This window comes from Artibeus jamaicensis, unplaced genomic scaffold (assembly GCF_021234435.1).
Source record: "Artibeus jamaicensis isolate MK-2021 breed Jamaican fruit bat unplaced genomic scaffold, CSHL_Jam_final scaffold_369, whole genome shotgun sequence".
Lineage (NCBI taxonomy): Eukaryota > Metazoa > Chordata > Mammalia > Chiroptera > Phyllostomidae > Artibeus > Artibeus jamaicensis.
In genome coordinates this window covers 25553059-25572323 of record NW_026522042.1, presented here as the reverse complement: position 1 = coordinate 25572323, position 19265 = coordinate 25553059, and the positions used below count along the sequence as shown (strand labels likewise).

At 37.1% G+C, this 19265-nt stretch overlaps 1 protein-coding gene across 1 annotated transcript in view; it reads right to left on the bottom strand.

The window, feature by feature from the left end:
* Positions 1-19265, bottom strand: part of DNAH5 (dynein axonemal heavy chain 5) — a 194236-nt gene that overhangs the window by 39773 nt on the left and 135198 nt on the right. Inside the window, exons 59-65 of the mRNA XM_037154551.2 lie at positions 15801-16004; positions 14034-14213; positions 10498-10635; positions 4575-4710; positions 3747-4063; positions 2884-3039; positions 1640-1822 (exon numbers count right to left, since the gene is read on the bottom strand). Of these exons, the coding sequence (XP_037010446.2) occupies positions 1640-1822; positions 2884-3039; positions 3747-4063; positions 4575-4710; positions 10498-10635; positions 14034-14213; positions 15801-16004 (1314 nt within the window). The remainder of the gene's footprint in view (positions 1-1639; positions 1823-2883; positions 3040-3746; positions 4064-4574; positions 4711-10497; positions 10636-14033; positions 14214-15800; positions 16005-19265) is intronic.

Genomic DNA, 19265 nt, shown 5'->3' with positions numbered 1-19265 from the left:
AAGAGTCATTTACCGTAAGACTGGAAAGGATTCTGATAACGAGGTGACAGAAAAGGAGTAATTTCTCAGGACATTCCATTTTTCCAGGAAGTAAGAAAAAGCCAGGCCTGGGATCCAGAGCGGCCTTTCCAAGCCATTTGAAGGCTTTTTTTTTTCAAAGGAGCTGAAAGTGCTCCTCACTTCATCTTAAAGTTCTGCTGCCACAAGTATGGCTCAGTGCTGGCGCTGTTTTGTTTTGTTGCGACCACAATCTGTCAGGCTAAGTTATTTTTTCCAAGGAGAGTCTATTCATCTCAGCTGAAGAGAAAGAAATCCAAGGACAAGGGTATTATTCAAACCACCACGAGAGCCCTCTATCTCCCCAAGGCCAGCGCCACAGGTGAGAGCGGAGCCTAAGATACAGCACTGGATCCTGCCCCAAGGTAGCACCGCGTGCTGCCCATCAAGACCCCAGTCCTTCCCGCTGGAATGACACAGCAGCACTCAACTTCCTCAGCCACCTCAACCGAGACTCCAAAAATAAGCAAGTACACATTTCAAAGGTGTTATCACTTTGTAGCATCCATCCCAGCCATACTGAGATTAACAACTGTGTGAGTTTGCCAAGTCAGGTTAAAAGCTCTTCATGCCATTTCCAACTGTATGACTCTATCATGTATGTACTGTAAGGTAAAAATAAAAGATTCATAAAATAACGAAGAGTCAGGGAGAGAGGGAGAAAGAGATAAACATACGGAAGGGTATAAGTATGATATAACACACAGGAAGGTAAAAATAACGGGAAGGACAGACTCCAACAATTTTGCCAATTTAACCTAATAAATCTTCAGGTTGGTGTAGATGGTGCCATAAAGTAGACTAAACCCTCATTGCTACTGAATCCAGAAGAAAATCAATAGCAACTTCAGAGTCCATCCAATTTGACCAAAGCAGTCATTAAAATCCTCTACTTTTCTCTGCCTACAACTCACATGTTCCCTAAAGAAAATGCTGACTCAGAACAAGAAAATTTCTAAATTATTGGTCATTTTTCACTGAGCATTAAGTTACCCTACAAAATAGAAGTAAAAACAAAGATCTAGAGTTATTCTTGTAGAGCATAATTAAGCCAGAGGCCTCCAGAAGGAGCTCAGTGAAACTCCGGGGTCACAAACGTCCATCTTCTCACATCACAGAGCTTTCTTCAAAAACAAACAAGAACGATGTTGAGTGTTATCTGAGTACAACATTTTCATTTTATATTCAAACAATATGCCAATGAATAGAATGAAAGGTAAACCTATACATGTACTAGAAAGCTAAAAGTCCATAGGTGAATAGAACTCACAATAGGACAAACTCTTCAGAAAAGTAGAGCAATATAAAGCCAGAATAATGGTGCTTAAAAAATATTCTCCTTGTTATACCATTTGTTTAATAAAATCAGTTGATGATAGGTATGTGATATATGAGATGCAGATGAAATATGTTTAGTAAATAATTGGTTAGCAATTATCTAAGATACTTGAGAATTAATAATGAAAAATAATTAATAATAAAACAGGGGGAATTCAATCCTATTATAGCCTTTATCATGTTGTTTTCATCGACGGAAGAATCATAACATAATGCAGAAAGGGGATATCTCTACTTCACTCACCTGCTTCTCTGTGAGAATGACTCTACCCAGCAACTGATCTTCTAGACCTTTCATGGTGACAGTGAAGTCGATGATGGAGGTTCGAGCACTAATTTCAGGGGTGTAGGCTGGGTTGGGCAGTTTGGTGGTAATGTAGAGTCTGAAGCCATCCATCACATCTACTTCCTTGTCACTGACTTTCACCTTTTTTATAAAGGAAGTTAAAAGTAAATAAAACAGAGATGTACTTTACTGTGTCTTTTGTATAGAATTAAGAATTGCTTTAAATAATTATATTCCTAAAGATAATTTATAGTAAAAATTAAAAGGTGCTCAGGCATTCATAGTGCTTCAAGCCACTAGGATGGACGGAAGAAGGAAGGAAGGAAGGAAGGAAGGAAGGAAGGAAGGAAGGAAGGAGGAGGAGGGAGGGAGGGAGGGAGGGGGGGGAGGGAGGGAGGGAGGGAGGGAGGGAGGGGAGGGGAGGGGAGGGGAGGGAGGGAGGGGAGGGGAGGGGAGGGGAGGGGAGGGGAGGGAGGGGAGGGGAGGGGAGGGGAGGGGAGGGAGGGGAGGAAGGAAGGAAGGAAGGAAGGAAGGAGGGAGGTAGTTCAGTATATAGCATGCAATAAATACAGAATTTATTGTCAAAACTGCTGTGATCATACTATGGAAGTAAGATGAATCCCCACCCAGAATTGCATCAGAAGGCCAGACCGGTAGAGTCACACATGCACTGAAAGTATATGAACAGATATACCACTCACGTGAGATTTTCTGGGCACATTAGGCTTAGGCTCCCAAACAGGTTCAAAAATATCTCTTGAGAGAGTCAGTAGGGGCAGTGGTTCTAGGGTTTTGTGGTGACTAGGGTACAGAGCTGGAAGGAGGGTTCCAAAAGTGGACGTGGACAGGGAGTGGCATGGTTTGAATTTCTCACCAAGTCGAAGCAGAGAAAGAGCACCCGGATTTTCCTAACAGCCTGCCCAGATTTGGGGATAGTAGGGGAGAGGGACATGATGGGGCTTGAAAACTGTCCATAAACATCAAAATGGAGTCAGGCTTTACTACACATGTGAAGTAGATATTCCTACAAGGACTACTCTTGAATACTTTAATTCCACTCAGGAAGTATAAGAAGCAAAGCAAATGCCTCTTGCCACTGACTGGAATTTGAGTTACTGCCTACGGAGAAAATTTCATCTATGTAACATCTACCTGATCTCATGGTAATTGCTCTATACAGTTTGTCAAAAGGGTCAGCCTACCTTAAACGTAGACCCTGTCTTAATGAAGTTTCTCTCCAAAACATTTTCCAGGGCTGGATCTAGTTCCTCCCCAACATCTTCAATCAGCAAGGGCCTTCCAAGAGAAAGGCTGTCCTCTAGGTGGCTTCTGAAGTATTTGTGATTTAGAGACGTGACCTAGAAACCAGATCAAAATGAGGCCCTTGATGCAACATATAGGGGTAACTCACAGGAAATTGTGTCTGAGCATCCTACCACAGGAGACGAATACAGAGAATTCAGAGATCCTTACTTGAAACCACACTGGTAAAGTGGTACAGAAAACCTGTACTGTTTCCATTCTTTTGCTTAGCATACCATCATTCCCCTTTACTGGGAAGCATGAAATGGCCCCATATGGCAATGCTGCCTTTCTCTCACCACCACTTCTGCGACAAACAATCATGGAATAATTATGAATGTCCTTATAAAGCGCTGTCACTTATTGTCACACAACTCCACCCTGCTCTTTTTATTAGAGAGCCTTAGCCCCTCACAGAAGAGAATCTGAAACCTTTGAAAGATGCCTTTGAAAGATGGCATCAGTAAAAATCAAAATTTATATTTATGAAATAATGCAATTTTTCTAAATACCAATATCTATCTAAATACTGTACTTTGTAATGTATACAAATGTTGGATCATTATGTTTAGCACCTGAAACTAATATAATACTGTGTCAATTATAAATTAATAAAATAAACTGAAATAAACAAAAAACAGCTCTGTAAGATAGATAGATAAAATTATTTCTAAATATCAAATATTCCTTAATTCTTGCATACTTGCTGATCTGGGGCAATGGAGCTTGGCTACTAACATAAATATACCCAAACACAAATTACCTGGAGTTCATTTTGACTTTCTTTATTTTTAATCCAGATCTTGCCTTGAGTCTGTGGATCAATTAACAAAGGATAGCGAGATGCTTTTGTAACAATAATTCCATTCTGAATGGACAGGTCATCATTTGGCAGGCCTTGGAGATTCCATTCACTAATCGTAGGAGCATCAATCAACATCTCATTGAGATTCAGATTCTCTGCAAATGGAATTTTCCAGGCTTTCATTTCCTTCTGCCAGTCATTTAACAGCAGATTGCGAAATTCTTGGTTAAATGGACCAGAATAAGACAGAAAAGCCGTGGCCAACAAAACATCCCCTATAATGGAAAACAAAACACCACTGAAATATTTTACAAACAGCATTGTAATTTTGTAGTATATCAAAAATGAAAAAAAATCCTTTGAAAATAAATTTCAGAGACCAAATTGTAACACATGTTGCCGTGTCTCCATGAATAAGCAGTAGTTTGGTTCATTGTTAACCAGGGTTCAAATGGTCTGCCAAGGGTTGGCTGCACTGAATTATTTTGACTTCTGAGTTTGATATACAAAACTTAGAAGATAGAGACTCCCTTAAAAGTGACCTTGTACCATTCACTCACAGGGGAATTCAAAAGAGTCCTGTTAATAAGAGGTTTAAAGGTGATTAACACACCTAATAAGGATTACATAGATGTCAGACCAGTATTCATTCTTCTGAAATACTGGGGACACACACACACAACTTTAAAGTAATCAAGCGTTGGTTGGTATTTTGATTAAAGCTTAAATCTCCTAACTCCCTATCACAGTCCACATATAATCTAATTAACAAAGAAATTTACATACCTACAAGTCTTTTAGTTTGTGCAGCAAACTCTTTACTCTGCTCTGTCCATCTTTCTTTTTCTCCTGCCAAGCCACCGATCAGAGCAGAGGCTGTCTGCATCTTATGTCTGCATCGCTCAGCATCTTCAAGCAAGGTCTAAAAACCATCAAAACCAGGAGAAAACTTTTGTTCAGATAAATACTGCCTCTGGCTCAAAAATGCAATTTAAAACATTATATATTATCTGCCTTTCTGAGACATGTGAGCCGTTCATTTCTTAGGAAGCATGAGATTCAATTCCCATGTCCCTGTGTCTGCCCAAGCCTGTTTTAAGGAACTTGGATGGGTTCCTCATGCGGGCCCCTGAGCCAATTGGTCAGACCCTCCCCAGACGTTAACAAGTGAGAGATCTTGAAAATTTGCACCACTTATGATTTCTCTATTTATAAAAGTAGAAATAAAATGCAAGTATACATGCTAACTTATAAAGCACAAAAAAAACCATAAAGAAATGCATATCCCTATTTAAAAAATGAGAACAATTTCTCATGTAAAAGTACTAGCATCACTATTGCTTTATCTAACACTACATCTCCTTTCACTTCAAATGAAACTTTTGATTATCTTCAGACTGTCGTGTCCTGTAGTCCACTAACAAAGATCAGCCACACTTGATTCAGCAGGTCTCTCCCCTGCTGTTCATTGTGTCAATCAAAGACCTTGAACCAGATTTCCACATACTGTTGCCACTGGTTGCTTAGTTATTAAAAACAAATGGTTCTGTCTCTATGTTTAAGAGACAACTGTTCATTCTACTTGTAAAAATTTATATTTATGAAATAATAATAAATATAGATAAAGATTTAGCTGTGTAGCCAGTCCCTGGAAGTTCATGTATAATATTTACATATATTTGTAATATTTATCTATATATTTAACATATACAGTTAACTCTTGAACAATGCAAAGGTTAGAGGTACCAACTTCCTAAAAAGTTAAACATTCGCAGTAAGTTTTGATTCCTCAGAAACTTAACTACTAACAGCCTCTTGTTAACCAAAAGGCTTACTGTTAACATAAACATTTAACACATATTTTTATGTTATATGTCTTATATACTATATTTTTACAATAAAATAAGATAAAGAAAATAAAATGTTAGTAAAATCATAATAAAAAATATATTTATAGTATTGTATATATTTATCAATATTTTTAGAAATCCATGTGTAAGTGGACCCACATTGTTAAAATCCATGTTGTTTGGGGTTCAACTGTATATACTAAATGTCTAACAATAGAGGATTATTTAAATAAATTATGGTATGTTGTGAATAAAAGCTATGTAGCAATACTTATAGCCAACAAAATACCAATTTAAAACCAAGGCTACAGTAAGAGACAAAGAAGAACACTGCATAATGATAAAGGGAACAATCCAACAAGAGGATATAACCCTAGTAAACATTTATGCACCCAACATAGGAGCACCTAAATATGTAGTGCAAATCTTGATGAATATAAAGGGAGAGGTTGACAGAAATACAGTCACAGTTGGGGATTTTAACACTCCACTAACAGCAATGGATAGGCCTTCCAGACAGAAAATCAACAAGGAGACAGTGGCCTTAACACACTAGATCAAATGGATTCAATTGATATCTTCAGAGCATTTCACCCCATATTTTCTAGTCTAGACCACATGTTAGGATACAAAGCAAGTCTCAGTAAATTTAAGAAGAGTGAAATCACATCAAGCATCTTCTCTGACCACATGCTATGAAACTAGAAATCAATCAAGAACACTGAAAAACACGCAAGGACATGGAAGCTAAATAACATGTTAATAAACAATGAATGGGTCAACAATGAGATCAAGGAAGAAATCAAAAGATATCTTGAAACAAATGAAAATGAGGACACAATAATCTAAAATCTGTGGGACACTGGGATAGCAATCCTAAGAGGGAAATTAAATTCATAGCATTATAGGCCTATCTCACAAAACAAACAAACAAAAAAGCTCAAATAAACTAACTTTATACTTAAAGAAACTTGAAAAAGAACAACAAACAAAGGCCAAAGTGAGTAGAAGGAAGGAAATAATAAAGATCAGAGCAGAAACTAACAAAATAAAGTCTAAAAAACTACGCAAAAGATCAATGAATCCAAGAGCTGGTTCTTTGAAAAGATAAACAAGAATGACAAACCTTTAACCAGATTCATTATGAAAAAAGAGAAAGGACCCAGATAATAAAATCACAAATGAAAGAGGAGAAATAACAACTGACACCAAGGAAATATAAAAGAAGTAAGGAAATATTATGAGCAACTATATACCAACAAACTGGACAACCTGGATGAAATGGACAAATTCCTAGAAGCATACAATCTTTCAAAAATAAATCAGGATGAATCAGAGACTCTGAATAGATAGATTACACTGAGCAAAACTGAAGCAGTAATCAAAAACCTCCCCAAAAAACAAAAGCCCTGGACTAGATAGCTTCACAGGTAAATTTTAACATTCTAAGAAGAACTAACACCTCTCCTTCTCAAATTATTTCATAAAATTCAAGTTGAGGTAAGTCACCCAAACTCATTTGAAGAGGCCAGCATTATCCAAATTCAAAAACCAGACAAAGACACGACAAAGAAAGAAAATTATAGACCAATAACCCTGATGAGCATAAATGCTAAAATTTTCAACAAAATATTAGAGAACAAAAGACAGCAATGCATCAGAAAGATCATACACCATGATCGAGTGGAATTTATTCTGGAAATGCAAGGTTGGCACATTTGTGATTCAATAAATGTGATATACCACAAAAAAAAGTGAAGGTTAAAAAACACATGATCATATCAATAGATCCAGAAAAAGCTTTTTATAAAATCCAGTGACCATTTATAATAAAAACTTACAGCAAAGTGGGATTACAGAGAACATACCTAAACATAATAAAGGTCACATATGACAAACCCACTGCCAGCATCATACTCAATGGGCAAAAACTATAAGCTTTCCCTTTAAGATCAGGAACAAGATAGAGATGTCCACTTTCACCTCTTTTATTCAACATAGCATTGGAAGTCCTAGCCACAGCAATCAGACAAGAAGAAGAAATAAAAGGCATCTAAATTGGAAAGAAAGAAATAAAACTGTCATTATTTGCAGATGACATGATACTATACATAGAAAACCCCAAGGATCCCACCAAGAAACTACTAGAACTAATAAATTCAACAAAATAGCAGTACATAAAATTAATATCCAGAAGTCAGTTGCATTTTTATATGCCAATAATAAACTAACAGAAAGGGAAATTAAGAAAATAATCCTGCTTACAATTGCTACAAAAATAATAAAATACCTAGGAATAAACCTAACCAAGGATGTAAAAGACCTGTACTCATAAAATTGAAAGACACTGAAGAAAGAAATAGAAGGTACAAATAAGTGGAAGCACATACCATGTTCATGGATAGGAAGAATGAACATCATTAAAATGTTTGTACTACCCAAAGCAATCTATAGATTCAACAAAATTCCTATCAAGATTCCAATGACGTATTTCACAGAACTAAAACAAGCATTTCAAAAATTTGTATTGAAGCACAAAAGGCCCCACATAGCAACAGCAATCCTGAAAAAGGAGGAAGTTGGAGGTATCATACTACCTAATATCAAACTATACTATAAGGCCATAGTAAGCAAAACAGCCTGATGTTCATATAAAAACAGATACATAGATCAATGGAACAGAAGTGAGAGCTCAGAAATAAACCCACACCTTTATAGTCAATTAATATTCAACAAAGAAAGCAAGCATATACAATGGGCTAGTGATAGTTTATTCAATAAATGGTTTTGGGAAAATCGGACAGATACCTGCAGAAAAATGAAATTAGAGCACCTTCTTACATGACACACAAGAATAAATTCAAAGTGGATCAGATACTTAAATATTAGACCTGAAACCATACAAATCATAGAGGAAAACATGGGCAATAAGTATTGGACATTACTTCTACCAATATTCTATTGGATATATCTCCCCAGACAATGGAAACAAAAGAAGAAAAAACAAATGAGACTACATCAAACTAAAAAGTTTCTGGACAGCAAAGGAAGTCATCAACAAAGTAAAAAGACAACCTACAGAGTGGAAGAACAAAATCACCAATATATCTGACAAGGGGTTAATATCCAAAATTTATAAAATATTTACAAAACTCAACACCAAAAAACAACCCAATTAAAAAATGGGGCTCTGGCTGGTGTAGCTCAGTGGATTGAGCATGGGTCTGCAAACCAAACAACTGTGGTTCAATTCCCAGTCAGGGCACATGCCTGGGTTGCAAGGCCAGTTCCCAGTAGGGGACACATGAGAGGCAACCATACATTGATATTTCTCTCCCTCTCTCCTTCCCTTCCCCTCTAAAGATAAATAAAGAAAATCTTTTAAAAAAATGGACAAAGGACCTGAATAGACTTCTCCAAAGAGGACATACAGATGGCCAATAGACATATGAAAAGATGCTCATCTTCACTAATCATCAGAGAAATGCAAATAAAAATCACAATGAAATACCATCTCACACCTGTCAGAATAGCTATCATCAACAAATCAAAAGACAACAAGTGCTGGTGAAGATGTGGAGAAAAGGGAACCCTATTGCATTGTTGGTGGAAATGCAGATCACTGCAGCCACTATGGAAACCAGTATGGAGACACCTCAAAAACAAAAATGAATCTGCCTTTGATCTAGCTATCCTGCCTCTGGAACTACATCTGAAGGAACTCGGAACACTAATTTAAAATAACATAAATACCTCTATGTTCATTACAGCGTTGTTAACAATCACCAAGATATGGAGGCAACCCAAGTGTCTATGAGTAGATGAATGGATAAAACAACATACAACATTTATACAATGGAATACTACTTGGCTGTAAAAAAGAAGAATATGTTACCCTTTGAGAGAGTATGGATTGACCTAGACAACATTATACTAAGTGAAATAAGCCAGTCAGAGAAAGACAAATATCATATGATTTCACTCATAAGTAGAATCTAATGAACAAACTGAACTAATAAGGAAAATGGGGACAGACTCATAGATAAAGAGCAGGATGACAGCAATAGGGGGTAGGGGAGCTTAGGGGGTGAAGAGATTGAGCAAAAATGAAAAAAGACTCATGGGCAACAGTGTGGTGATTGTTGGGGGTGTATAAGGGGACTAAATGGTAATGGAAAAAATACAATAAAGGTTAAATTTTTTTAATCATTCAGAAAAAATATATAAAAATTTGTAATCATGATATATCATTAAGTTAAAAATTCAATTTATATCAAATTGTACTGAATTATCTGTTATAGTTTTAAATGGATTTAAATACATATATAATTGGAGGCAGAGCTTCAAATATGAAGTGATAAAGAGCAAAATATTTCTAGTGATCCTCACCATGGTAACCTATGTGTATTTTCTGTAAGGAATGTGAACTTCTTTTGAAGTAATAACACAATCCAGTGCTTTACAGAAGCATGGTATTTATTCAGCCTGCCTAAAAGATTGTTTCACAGATTAAGTAAGATAAAAGTGGGAGAGCATGAACTGAAAAACATAAGAAAAAATACCACACACAATTCTGTTACCATCATCATCACAAGGAGACTCAGAATGTTCATGCTCTACAACTGACTCCTATTCTGGCTGAACATCCCAAAGTCTCACCAATGGTCCTTAGTGTCTTTTAGAGAAAACTCCAGAGCTTAGTCAGGAATGATGCGTATTGTGTGTGTGTGTGTTTGTATAAATTCAATGAAGCCTTGCTGTGAACCAGACCTTTGGAGAGAGAAAGTGAAAAAGGACTAAAGGGATTATCACAGCCGTATAGAAGAGTAACAGTCCCTCCCAGGCCAGAGGACAGTTACCTGCTTCTCGGACATGGCCTGTTCGTACTCAGCCTGCACCACATCGAGCTCTGCCTGCTTGTCATCCAGCTCTGCCTGCGCCTCTTGCAGGTCCTGCATGGCCAAGACATGGCGATTCTCCTGCACCACAAGGTTGGCCTGCACAGGACACACAGGAGCAGGGATGGGCGTCAAACCACACATCCAGCATTTCCGAGTCTGACAGCACTCAGCTCTGTCTCGTGGTTGGTTATACCTTTCCTTTGTTCCATCCTTAAAGTCTTTTCAAATCACATTAAGTCAAGACCAAATCTTCATGTGAACTTGACATAAATGTTTATAAGCAAACACTTAAAATCGTTAAAATATATGTCAGTAATGTTTTTCCATATTTTAGGTTTTCGTGGCCAAAATGTAAAATCAAGGCATTGTTGAGTTAGTGAAAATTGTAAGAATTTTCTTATTTCACAAGTCATACAAATATGAGTAGTGGGTTAGATTTGGCCTGCGGGCCATAGTTTGTTAATTCCTAGATCAGAATATTGCAGTACTAAATATACATTGGTAAAATAAAAAACATTGCGATATTAAGAGTTGAAGGGAAAAAAACTTTTCTGTTTGAAACAATCCATATAGGAGAACTGACCGCTATTACTGAGGATGTTAAAACCAGAAAAAGACGGAATATAACTGTTCAATGAATATAAAGTTTAGGTGTTGTGGGCAGTTGTGGCCTTGATGTTGTTCCTATAATTCTCACACACTGCTTGCTTTTCAAAAAAGAACTGATACCTTGAGTTGTGACCAATTAAAAATATCCATTTTAAGGAAGCCACCAAGTTAGACTCAGTAGACATAGTCAAAAGCAATATTAGCAAAAGATAGGTAGAAAAATAGTCCAAGCTTACAGGAATTTGGATTTTTTTGACAATTTTTCTGATATCAGATTTCTCCTTTTAAAAATCTTTAAAATGTTAAAATTGACCTTAGCAGGGAGATCCACTATGAAAGCCATCTTCTTTGTGAAATGTTTAAGATGAAAAGGTTATCTTAAAAACATTTTTTTGCGATAAATTATTTTCTCATTAGAAAATCTCAGGCTCCTAAATTTTGGCAGAATAATTCTTTAGGGGAAAAGTCTGAGTTCTATACCTGACTAGCGTCAAGGACAGGCAATGACGAGGGTTAAAAATTATGTTTTAAAAAAGAAATTGCCTCTTGGGACATATCTTTCCTCGGGTCTTTTCAAAGCCATACCTGTTGCCAAGGCTTAAACATGGAAGAAAAGCAATGTCACTGTGCCAACTCACTAAATTACCCAATATTATCAAACTACCACAGCCCCAAAGATTTTGAATACTTTCTAAGAACTTACTTTTAGAAAAGTTTTAAATGAAGGTCTCCAAAGTTGCTAAGTAAAATGTACAGAATCTTTTGAATCCAACTGCTCACAAGAGAAGTTGCAGGACCATGTTCAGCTCTCTTAAACTCTGGGAGCCTCAGTGTCTCCACTGAGATATTGAAAATCTACCTTTTAGGATTTGTGTATGTGTCTATGTGTGAGTGTAGGTGAGTGTGTGAGTGTGTGAGTGTGTGTGTGTGTGTGTGTGTGTGTGTGAGAGAGAGAGAGAGATGATTAAATAAGATAACATAAGTAAAAACCCAAGTCTAGAACCTGGCATACAAATTCAGTAACTAATAGATATTATTATTGTTATTATTTGTATTCAATATTTAAGGCTTTACTATTGTGATGTTCTGTTTATACAGACTGATATTTACTGGCTTTCATAAAGTTTTGAAGGAGAGACTCATTATAATGAACTTGAATAGACTCTAAAGTGCTATTGTTAGTATTAATATTTAAGTTTATTCCCCACTAGAAGTAAGCTGTCCCATTTACAGGGGTTGTGAGATAAAAGAGAATGGCTCCTATGTGTCTCCATTACTAATTGGCATTAAAGAGGCTGCAAGTGGAGTTTAATGAGTGTCCTTAATCTGTCCTCAATCAGGAAGCAAGAGTTTGTGGGCGTTGCCCTTCCAGCAATAAGAGACATTAGAGACCTCAGTCTGTATTTCCTAACATATTAAGCAAAGCTACCCAATGATAACTTGTACTACATCTTTGACTTCTTCCTACATAGTGAATACATAGGATCTATGTGACTGCATTTATTTTTATGACTGCAATTATGAGACATCTGACAAAATTAATGTTCCCAGATGCTATGAAAGAACTCCCAGAACATATTTCTCAGGAAGAGAAGTAAAGATTCCAGGAGCAAGTAAAAGGTCCCCACTTCTGATGATAATTTCCTTCACTTCCTACTGTGGGATCCAGATGTTCCTTGGATGGGATGAAGGCTGAAATGTATTGAACATAAGGGAGGAGACTCCAAGCCTTATTCAGAACGCCACTATTTTATACTGAATTCAACTCATTTTAGTTAAAATAATTACAACAAAATAAAAACTACTCATCATGAATTCAACTGTAATTTTCTTAAAGACAATATATATGCTGAAAAAATTATCAAGGATGCTCTATACTTTTTATTTGAGATGGGTATAATTTCATCACTATCAGAATGGTATTTTTTGAGCCATGCTGGAGTCTTCAGTGGCCCCCAAATTCATAAGTTCTGACAGCACATCAATTATTTTCTCTAAAAGTCTCTGAGCCAAATGAGTATCTTTTGTTTTAAGGTTGCCCTAGGACCACAAAGGCCTCCACAAGTAAATAAATGGTCTTGGTATAATAATAATTAGAAAATAAAACCAAACTTGCAACTCTATCTCTGTCCTTTCTACTTTTGATTATTCCTATCATGATTATTAAGTTCCCTGGGTAGTTTTAAGTGTAAGTGGATTTTAGTTGATGATTGAAAAATATCAGACTCATACAAAAGCAAAACAACAAAACCATGAGGTATAATTTTGGGGATACCAGTACCCCATTTTCAAAACATGCACTTGTTTTTGTATTGCTAAAGACTGAATGTCACTGAACAGTGGGAGGCTGTGCACAAATGAAGAGTGGAAATACAGTTATGCAAAGGGAAACATAGGCATATTCTAAAATCACATTAAATCATAAAGAGATAATATTCAGTGTCTTTCCTGAGGAACAAAAGAGAGGGAATACGATGTTATGCCTTGCAACCAAGACCAGCCACCAATGTCTATGTGTCAACCCTGCCTATTCCATAGGATTTCCTGGTATGAGATCTTGAACATCATTGGATAATTCTGTGCTATGGTTTTCTGTGTTCCTTTTTTTGAAATTGACAGTGAGTAGGGAACTATCCAGACACCCACATGGGGTTGGTACTCTTACAGAGGGTCCCTGCTTAAGGCTCACATCATTCTGATTGGAGTAGGCGTACAGAGAAGAAAGAAAAATCTTGTGCACAGCCTTTCTGTCACTTGTCGCCCCGTGGACTTGAGTACAATAATACCAAAGGATGAAAACTCCTGTACTGCATGAAAAGATGAAGCCCACTGACCTAGAGACTCCTTTAAGGTGTGGGTTACACAGTTCCACCTGGAAGGCTTACCTTCAGAGGCAACACCTCTCTGTTTATAGAGAAGAAGGAAGCCATGGCTTTGGTCCAGGAACACAGACCAGCTACGTTCCCGCATACACGTTTAGCGGTTTCGATGTTGTAGTCTGCCATTTCAAAGTAAGGATTCAAAAATTCTATCACTTCTTCATTGATTGTGTCTTTTGGGAATTGCTATGGAAAAGGGAGTAAAATTCAGTCAAAATACTTCTCATGAAGTCATATTCACATTACACTCACAATGCTGTTGAGCGCTGAAAAGGATGAATGACATCATATTTTGCCCAAACTTCAGGCTATTAGGCAAAAGTCCTAAAGGTGAAAGGAGAGTAAGCAATGATGGCAAAGAAGTCAATATACACTTTATCTTCTGTGGACAAGATATATCAACTCTAAATAAGTTTTCTGTGATCTAAGGAGAAAGGAAATTATGTCCGTGATGAATACTAATATGTTTGTTAGAATTCCCAAGGCAATAAAATTTTCATGTCATTAATAGGTGAATTATAAACCCATAAAATCAACAACGGAAAACAAACATACAGAGGGATATTTAGTTGAAGGATGTATATATTTAGCATATAGTGACAACTAAATCTTAATACATTCAGTGGTTCTATTAAACTCACTTGAAATGTGAAGATAACTTAGGCATTAGTCCCTGAGGGTAATGAATTCATTTTTAATCATAGACCTATCAAGAATATGGGAGAATTGTTATGTCCTAGAAGAATCAATATTTTTAAATAGTAGCAGAAATGGATAAAGAATGCCTTCTTGCGTCAAGAGAAAATACTGAACAAGCAATGAAATTGGACCTCTTAAAAGTGGTGTTTGATCATCTAAAGGAGGCTGGTCAGTGTTTTCCAAGTAAAAAAAAAAAAAATTAGTGCCTAAATAACTCAGTGAAACAGGCCTTCACAGGAGGAGATATACAATGCAGGATAGAACACCATCTCATTCAGACCTGCTTTAACACATTCAGACTTGAAAGGGTGAAGCCAGAAGAAAATTCAGAAGAATACTCAGGAGCAACTTAAGGGTGTTGGTGACAAAAGGCAAATAGCAACAGAGCTTCCAGGATATATAGCTGCTCTACCACGGGATATGTAATGCAGGAGCCCAGAGTCTCTTGCTAGGATTCAAGTCCACTGTCACATTTATCTGTGAAAATGTCCCTGCCACCATTACCATTCCAATGCACCCAATCAGAGTTCACCACCTCTTTTCCACTCAACGTGTTATTCCTTTGCAGTGGCACTGACCTCACAGAGTCTCATTTTTTAATCGTCCAGGACAAGTCTGTGTGGCCCACTAGTTTCATAAACCACTTCTTGTTAGAGCTGCTCTAAGACGATCTAGCTGCAGCAGCCACTGGGCAACGTTGAATTGAAAACAGAATGAAAGATAGTGCTAAAGTTATGACTTGGGAAATGGATGTGGGTTGATTATTCCCAATTAGTTTTCTCAAGCTCTAAATATGAACAATAAAATAACAAAACTTCTAAAGGAAAACATAGAAGCATTCATTTTGCCTTAGAGGTGGACAAAGATTTCCTGAAGAGAACACAGAGAGCACTTAAGGAAAATATGGAAAAATTGGGTATATTAAACTTAAGCATCTGCTTATCAAAAGACACCATTAATACAATGAACAACTAAGGCAGAAAGTGGGAAATGATATTTTCAAACCTATAAAGGATAAATTAGTCGTATTTTATATATAAAGAAATTAAAGTAATAAACACTTGAACTACCAACCTGTAAGTTCTGTAAAAAGTTTCCTGCAGTCATCAGTTTTAACGACTCCTGCCAGGAAGGAATCGTACAGCTTTTTTCCAGGTCAATTCTCACGGCATTGACTTTCCTTTGAAACAGCAGCAGCACACAGTCCATGATCCTCATGATGAGGTGAGGTGGCCGGCCCAGTGTGCGCACGGTGGCAATGTCCGAAGGCTTGATGGTCTGGCGGAGGAAGGGAGGTTATCACCCAATCTCAGATGAGAACGTGCAGACAAATCTTTCATGTCTAAATGCTATGATTTTGACAGACGAAAATGAGCATTTTTTTAATTAGATGCAGTCATGGGGCCTAGATGCATATTTAATCCCAAAGAAAACCATGTCCCCAAAAGTCCAAATGTTTACAATTCAGACTGACAATGAGGAAAGAAACACTGCTGAGCAGACAAGGAGCTGTGACTTCCCTAGAACCGTACTGACCACTCAGGGTCAGAAAACAGAATAGCGTAATCTGAAAGAAAAAAGAATAGTCAGCATTTATGTACATACCAAGGATTCTCAACCAGGAAAACTCCAGTATTTTCAGGGCTTTCTGACTCATTAGTTATGTAGGTCAAGAATCTGCCTCTCTCTTAAGCAACTCTGACTTGTCACAGTGGACTGATGGACACAAGCGGGTGGCCCCAGAGCTTGGAGACTGAATAATTAGAGGTTTCTTAGCTGGAAACTGACCTTTAAATGACAGAACTTGGACAATATGAATTTCCATAAATTGTTAGAAAAGTTTTGTTCCATTTCCAATATGGATGGTTTTATAGCGTAAATTATTGAATAATTGTATAGAATCCCTGCCGTTGATAATAACTGTTCTCTCTCTTAAACTCTTTGTGAAATAAGTATTGGGAAAATATTAAATATAATAATCTGATACAGTGTCCTTTGTAGGTCAAAAGTTCTACATTCATTCCTTCCATATCTTGAAAACCTTGTATCTTATTTGCATCTGCCTTCCTCCTGCCAGAAGAAAATACCCAGTGTCTTTCTCATCAAAGCTAACAATCTTTTCTCCAAGGACTAGAAAAAAAGAAAATCACTGAACCTGATAGTTAGAAATGTAACTATATACTTTGAAAAGGTTTGCTTCAACAGACTAATATTTGTGAAGTGAAGGAGAATTTGTGTTTAAAAAAGAAGAAGCAGCAGCTAGAGAGGGCAGATGAACCTTTACTTGAGGAAGTGTAGCTGTAAAGGAAAGGGAAGAAATATAATAGCAGCCAATGGGGAAAGTACAGTAAAAATTAAACTTATACAAGGTATAAAAGCTGAACATGCCTATTTTACTTTGGCTTTAGGACTGAGCTCATTATTTTAAGGTACCCAGGTAAAAGGAGTTGGAGAGAGGGCTATATATGAAGTTCAACTATTTCAGCAAATATTGAAATCCTCTTTTCTCAGCAGGCAAAGCAATATGACCGTTATATAATTTCCCATACATCACTGCAAAGTAAGTTATTTAACATCTGGAGGCATCTTGTATATTTATGTCATGTCAGATTAGCATTGAGTTAGGAAGAGACACATTCTTTGCTGTGCCCTTATTTGTTGCATTAATTTATGCAAACTCACGCCACAGTGTTAGAGTCTGGATGTACCTGGAACTTTCTTTGTATGCACCGGTGGTACGTTTCAAGATTTTGAAAGCTCCCAAAGAGGCAATAAGATGGAGGCACAACCAATGAAAGAAATTATTCAAACCCTCTCGCATACGCCCCATCATCTTACCCCTGTTCCCACACATTTCTGCACTGATGATTACATAATGCAGAATGTTTGAGTGATAGCACTAAATTACGAGGATCCTGGAAAATGCTTTATAGTATTAAAAGAGATGCCAAGCCTTTTAAGTCTTAGGAAAATGCAAGTATTTAAGCAAGACCTGATGCCATTTACTCTACTCCTGGGATGCCATTAGGTATCATGAGTTCAATAAAGGTTTAGAAGTTTCTTTACACTATTGTTGCCTTTTCTCTGTTGATCAGACACTTTCAGAGAAGCCAAGAGGCCAGGGTCTCAAAGAGATATCTGCATCCCCATGTTCACTGCAGCATTATTCACAATAGTTGAGATACAGAAGCAGCCTAAATGTCCATCAATGAATCAATGAATAAAGAAAATGTTTTGTATATAAGTAAAATCAGCCTTAAAAAAAAAAGAAAGAGATCCTTCATTTTATGACATGGACCTAGAGGACATTATTGTAAGTGAAATAAGCTAAACACAGGGAGACAAATACTCAATGATCTCATTTATGTATAGAATCTAAATTAGTCAGACTCAGCCCTGGCTGGTGTAGCTCAGTGGACTGAGCGCGGGCTGCAAACCAAAGGGTCGTCAGTTTGATTCCCAGTCAGGGCACATGCCTGGGTTGCAGGCCAAGTCCCCAGTGGGGGCCACATGAGAGGAAACCACACATTGATGTTTCTCTCTCTCTCTTCCTCCCTCCCTTCCCCTCTCTCTAAAAATAAATAAATAAAATCTTTTTAAAAAAAGAAAAAGAAAAAGGAATCAACATCCAAATTATAGAGGTACCAGAAGGGGAAGAGTAAGAGCAACAAGTGAAAAACTTACTTGAACAAATAATAAAGGAGAACTTCCCCAATCTGGCAAAGGAACCAGACTTCCAGGAAGCTCAGAAAGTCCCAAAGAAGTTGGACCCAAGGAGGAACACACCAAGGCACATTATCATTACATTAGCCAAGATAAAAATGAAGGAGAGAATCCTAGAAGCAGCAAGAGATAAGGGGACAGTCACCAACAAAGGAGTTCCTATCAGATTGTCAGCGGATTTCTCAAAAGAGACCTTACAGGCAAGAAGGGGCTGGAAAGAAGTATTCCAAGTCATGAAATCCAAGGACCTACATCCAAGATTGCTTTATCCAGCAAAACTTTCATTTAGAATGGAAGGACAGATAAAGTGCTTCTCAGATAATGTCAAGTTCAAGGAGTTCATAATCACCAAGCCCTTATTATATGAAATGTTACAGGGACTTATCTAAAAAAAAGAAGATAAAAAAACATGTATAGTAAAATGACAGCAAACTCACAATTATTAACAGCCACACCTAAAACAAAAACAAAGAAAACAACTGGAACAGGAACAGAACCACAGAAATGGAGATCACATGAAGGGTTAGCAATGGGAGTGAAAGGAGGAGAGAGGGGTGAAAGGTACAGAGAATAAGTAGCATAGATGGTAGGTAGAAAATAGACAGCAGGAGGGCAAGAATAGTATAGGAAATGTAAAAGCTAAAGAATTTAAGACACATGGACATGAACTAAAGGGGGAGAATGTGGGTGGGAGGGGGTGTGCAGGGTGGAGGGGAATGAAGGGGGAGAAATGGGATAGCATAATACCATTATGCTATAATAGTATAATCAATAAAATATATTAAAAATAAGTGAATGAATGAATGAATAAATACA